Here is a 6000-nt window from a genome sequence, read left to right on the forward strand (position 1 = left end):
TAGTCCAAATTTAGAATTCATTTCTTTTTTTTTTTTTCCTTTTTTTGGAGAGGTTTTTGCTATAGGGCACGTGCGCTCGCCAGAAAGACAGACAGAGACAGAGAGATAGAAAGTAGGAAATCACCCCCCAGGGGGGATGGTCACGCTGCAATCCCTTCTCCTCCATTCTCCTCTCGGGATCTTGGGCACGCACGCACACGTGCCTGGCGTGAGTTTAAGCCACCGAGTCCGGGACTCGAACCGCGGTCGACCACGTGGGAGTCCAGCGACATAGCCATTACACTAACTGCTGGTCCCTAGAATTCATTTCTTATAAACATAGCTGAAGGCAATTACAAAAACATTTTTGTATTGCAGTGCTTTGAGTATGACCCATTACATCACGTGAGGTCAGGTGTGGAATTTTCCACTTGCAGTGTCATATTAGTGTCCCCAGACTTTCAGATTTTGGAAAATTTCACATTTCAGATTTTTAGATCAGGGAAGCTCAGCTAGTAATGTATTTAAAGTTTCCAAGGAATCAAACTCAAACTTTGTGCTTACAAAAATTAACTTTTGTAGGGGAGAGTGTGGTGGGTTGGAGGTGGGTATCAAAACTTTAGCTAAGTCTAAAATCATTGTCAAGTGTGCTGGTGTCGCTGGAGGCCCCATCCCTTTCATTAGTCCTCACTTCACATACTTAGGTTCATAAGCTAACCGGCTAAGCCTGCTGTTTTAATGGCTCACCTGGGGTACTGGGCCTGCTGGCAAAGACAAGGAAGGGGATGGGAGAAAAGAGATGCTATTGAGCTGCCCTGCTGTCTTTATTTTGAGGCAGGCTAGATGGAGGGAGGGTACTGTAGTAGGTAAGCTCACTTGTCCTCTTTATTATTTTAATTACATGCTTTCTCCTTACTAGACTTATTATAGCTTATTGAGAGTAGCAATTGCCTGTTATTCTTTTTCACATCTCACTGTGGGCATAATGCATGGTACCCAGTAGGCACTTTCTGTATACTTATAAAAAGCATGAATAAAACACCCCCATCTCCTTTGAGGGAGAACTGGTTGGGTTAAGAATGTTCCTTATGTAAAACTTTTTTTTCAATTAAAGAATTATTTATTTTATTTCTTTATTATTGTTATTATTTTAAATTTGCTATAAGGCACATGCACTCACCAGCAAGAGAGAGAGAGAGAAAGCAAGTCTCTAGGATTCGAACTGCGGTTGGCCATGTGAGAGTCCAACACCTTAACCAACATGCCACCTGCTGGACCCACTATTAAAATTTAATGGCTCACCTTAGTTTTCCTCCTAAAACTCACTGACACCTTGAGATGAATGACTCTGATCTAGCAATCTGAAGAGCACCTGGATTTCACTAGTCACTGAGTAGAGGCTCAGATTGGAGAGAGGAGGACTGGGACAGGGAGAGCTCCCTGGGGTTGGGGACTTTGGACTTTTGAAAGCAGCATTAGGGGATTAAAAAACCAAGGAAGATGTGTGAGGGGTTCATGAGGAGTTTTCAAAAGACCAGAGTAGTAACTGTGGCAGAGACTTACTCTTAACTCATCAGAGAAAGCTGACAGCACGGCTCACTGAATGTTTGTGCTGTGGATAGCGTTGGGAGTCCACACCTGGAAACTGTACATTCGAGCTTCTCTCAAGTTACCACAGCACTGGGCAGTCCAGATGAGCTGAAGTTCATGTGTTAAAACAGAATTCCTGCTTCTCCTTCTTGGGAAGAGGAAAAGAGAAGAGAAAGGAGAGACCACATCTCTTCTCCTCAATCTCTACTGCCAGTGTGTTCTAGTTCAGTTCTCATGGGATTTTCCACTCATAAGATATTTGGGGAACCAGCAGTTAGTGTAATGGCTATGTCGCTGGACTCCCATGTAATCGACCGTGGTTCGACTCTCAGACTCGGTGGCTTAAACTCAAGCCGGGCACATGTGCGTGCGTGCCCAAGATCCTGAGAGGAGAATGGAGGAGAAGGAACTGCGGCATGGCCTTCCCCTCTGGGAGGGGAGGTGATTTCTAGCTTTCAGTCTCTCTGTCTCTCTGTCTTTCTGGTGAACGCATGCGCCCTATAGCAAAAACCTCTCCAAAAAAAAAATAAAATAAAGATATTTGGAATACGTCCCTTTGTTTTTCCCCAGTATCCTGTCATGAAGACATCTCTTAGACAACTTGTTCATAGCTGGTTTTGATGTGAGATCACAGTTGAACTACTGACACTCTCTTTGCCAAGCTTTGAATAGAGACTTTGCACCCAAAGGTCTACCCTGGGTCCTGACAAATTACCTACCCGCCTTCTTCTGAATATTTATGCCCAAAGGCCAGGATGTCGGATGCTCGTCCACTCCCATCACAGACAACAACAGGCACCGGAGGGGTGTCTCGAAGGTACTCCAACACAATTGAGATCACATTGGGTCCTCCTTCAACAATGAGGGCCACCACTGGAACGCCTTGACCAATTCCTGCATTAAAAAAGGAAAAGAAAAGGAAAAAAAGGGGAAAAAAACACAAAGCCAGCAAACCAAAGAAACAAAAAGAGAAACAAAAATTATAAACTAAAATTACTGAGCACAGGGGAGGTAACAACATATAAAGGGATAAAATACTGAGCCCAAATTGGCAGAAAACTCATTAGCTGATTTTCCCCACCAGCATCTATGCGACTTTGCCCTCTCCCCACAACTTGCAAGATGCTGGGATCAGCTAAAGCACTGATTACAGTGCTTTACGAGGGAGGGTTGCGGGGGAGGAGGGAGAGAAAGCAATTGGTCAACAGACAACAGCACTGGGCCAGCAGTCAACAGATTGGAAGCTAAACGTGGTCTTAAGCACATCTTTCATCTATCCAATGGGTCAGTTTCCTTCATGAAAATGGAAAGTTAAAAAAAAAAATGCCATCTCCCTGAAATGAACACAGTGGTAAGAAAATGACTTTTTTTTTTTTTTTTTTTTTTTAGTTAAAAGACTATGAAAATCAGCGAGGACATATTTTAACTTGTTGGTTGAATTATGGGTCTATTTCTGATTGTAGATGACCAGCTTGGTTAGTGTTTCTTAACCACTTAGTAGTCAGAATAAATTGCCCAGGAGACATGGCCTCCATCCCTTGCCATGAGCTCTTTCTTCGTTATTGAGCAATGTACCATGCATATGATGGGGGCCCAGTAAACATTTGTTGAATTCAGTTGAATTAACAGGTTTCACAGATTTTTCATAAAGTATTTAAGCTACTTATGCTAAGCTATAGGACATTATTGTTTTCAGGTAAAAATTGCTCTATTATCAGCACTGTATATATGGTTTCCACCTAACTTAAAGAGAAGCATTAAAATTCAATGTCCATAAAATACACAAGGAGAAAGCAATTAAATTCACTTTCAAGTGACATCTCAAGTATCATTGTTTGATTATCTTTTTTTTTGCTCAATTTATTATTATACTGTGCTTTTTCTCTGTGCTTTCTCAGAATAGCTAGAGAGTTGAATAACAACATGAAAATGGAGTGGTTTGGGGGGTACACAAAGCAGTTATCTTAAAAAAAAGAATCAAAATTCTGTGCCACCTCTAGAAATAACTAGAAGACATACTTGGTCATTGGCGTTTTGCTATGTGTTATCTTACACCGTGGAACTGGTTCCCAGTGACAAATAATACTTTGGGATTTGGTTTCTAGCTCTATTAGTAAGAGACTTCATTTGACTTGAGTGACCTGTTTTACTTCTTGTTCCAATCTTCTAGGACATTATTTCTTCCACGTCAGTGTTTGTCATGATTTGTTTTTCATCTTAAGGGAACATCTTTAACTCCAAAATGCCAGTTACAAAAAATGAGTGCTGTTTAAAATGTATGTTTAAAAAATGTAAGAGAAAACGATGGTTGGCTGACAAGACAAGATGCCAAGATATGTTTTCATTCCCCCAAGGGATCTGGGAGGGAGAGGTAACCTGTGATTCTATTAGATTTTCGTGGATGGGAAATTGCTTCTTCAAATCTAAGAAGAGGAAAGGGAAAGCTTGCGTCCCAATTCTAACCCAGGAATTCCTCATGGCTCAGACATCAGGAACATGCCTGTTTGGCTCTCAAGTTTGGGTGTCTATGAAGGAGACACTGTCCCATGCTGTTAATTATGAAGATGAAGTAGGCTATTGTTGAAGGCACTCTGAAGGCTCAGAAATAACTTGAAACATTAATATGGTGCACTTCTTCTGGAAGGAGAATTTGCTGTCATAAAAAATATCCACCCCATAGGGATGTGTATTTTAATATGCCTTGGAAAATATTGCCTCTTTTCTAATGCTTGTTATTTAATGAAGTAATTCCCAAAATATTCTGCTATTTATTTTTCCCCTTTGCTTTAGCACATGTTTCTTTATTGCTGATTTCATTTCAAGGAGAAATATGCTATACCTGCTGTTTTATATCAAAGATAGACCTAGACTCATTCTAGAATCTTCTAGGAGATCTAAGAATTTGTCAAATTCTGACTCTTAAGCAAAGATTTTGTCAGTGGAATCTGTAGTTCAACTCGTAGACCAAGAGAGATTCACTTAGTGTTATCATGAGGAGAGAAGTCCTAGAATGGACCTCCTAGAATATTCCAGAGATCTAGGGTCTACAGGACAACAGGAAAGATGACTGGAAATCAGTCCTCCTATTGAGAAGAATAATGGATGAAAGGATCAATTGTCATCGGCTGATCTGTTTGAGAGTAATAAACCATCATTTTATTTCCTGTCAATTTGTTTGTTGTTGCATCAAAATATTATAACCTCTGGAAATACGGAAGTATTTTCAGGATAATAAGATTTCTGATATTTGGGAGGAAACTGATTATCATCTGAAATGATAGGAAAAAATATGTTAAATAGAGATGTAATCAAATTCTGTGCTAAAATTGGAACAAGGAATTCTCTCTTTTTTCATAAATAATTATCATCTAAAATGATAGGAAAAAATATGTAATTTTAGAGTTAAATAGAGATGTAATCAAATTCTGTGCTAAAATTGGAGCAAGGTATTCTCTTTTTTCATAAATAATAGATATATTTATGCCATTAAATTCTCTATTCCCTTCAGTAATAATACATGAAACTTGTCTCATTGATATAAAAACTGTTATAGCTTAAAATAAAAGCATTTTTGAATTTGTTACATATAAGAGGTAGAAATAAGACTATGCCTAAAAATACCATGCTTAATATATCTGAAACTTGTAATTGCAAGTCTTATGCACACACATACACACATATACATGTGTTACCTATGTTTCTTAGAATAGAAAATTAAATAATTAGTAATGACCTAAAGTAGTGGTACTTAATTTTTTTTTTTTTTGAGGCAAGGATCTTAGAATCATCTTGTGAATCTGATCGAAGTTAATAGCCCTTTCTTTAGAAAAGCAAATGCATATCTAAAGAGATACAAAAATGTTTTTATGCAATTTAAAGAAATTCATGGATCCCTGAAGCCTGTCCTTGAATACTTTGTTAATGATCCCTTACAAAACCTTAACCCAAATGAAGTACATTGATAGAGACTATCAGCTTGTGATATTTTACAAAGCTCACTAAGGCCTCTGAGACAAGTTCTAGAGTGGATTTTCAAACAAATTCTGTGCCTAAGGGAACTAAATCATATTATTATTGCTCAGTTATATGACCAGCTAAACTCCCCAGGGTGAAGCACTGTCTGTAGGTTATCTCTCCTCCCACCCACCATACCTATTTTCTCTGCTTTTCTTTATTTTTCTGTTCAAACTCTTTTCTTTTCTTTCTTTCTCTCTCTCTCTTTTTTTTTTTTGTTTGTTTTGTTATTTTGCTAGAGGGTACATGAACTGGAGAGAGACAGAGAGTGATAGAGAGGAGAAGTGAGAAATCACACACACACCCCCCCAGGGGGATGCACATTTTGCAATCACTTCTCCATTCTTCTCTTGAGATTTTCAAACTACTGGGTCTGGGACTCGATATGCTCAGGCCATGTGGGATCCAGCTGCCTTA

At 39.0% G+C, this 6000-nt stretch overlaps 1 protein-coding gene across 8 annotated transcripts in view; it reads right to left on the minus strand.

Annotated features, from left to right (window-relative positions):
• The window catches only part of TRPM3 (transient receptor potential cation channel subfamily M member 3), a 657305-nt gene that overhangs the window by 279984 nt on the left and 371321 nt on the right, over positions 1-6000 (minus strand). For all 8 annotated transcript variants that reach the window (XM_006152487.3, XM_014589340.2, XM_006152484.3 and 5 more), the window contains one exon: positions 2289-2463. In XM_006152487.3, coding sequence (XP_006152549.1) covers positions 2289-2463 — 175 coding nt within the window. The remainder of the gene's footprint in view (positions 1-2288; positions 2464-6000) is intronic.

Source organism: Tupaia chinensis, unplaced genomic scaffold (genome assembly GCF_000334495.1).
Source record: "Tupaia chinensis unplaced genomic scaffold, TupChi_1.0 Scaffold000354_1, whole genome shotgun sequence".
Taxonomy (NCBI): domain Eukaryota; kingdom Metazoa; phylum Chordata; class Mammalia; order Scandentia; family Tupaiidae; genus Tupaia; species Tupaia belangeri.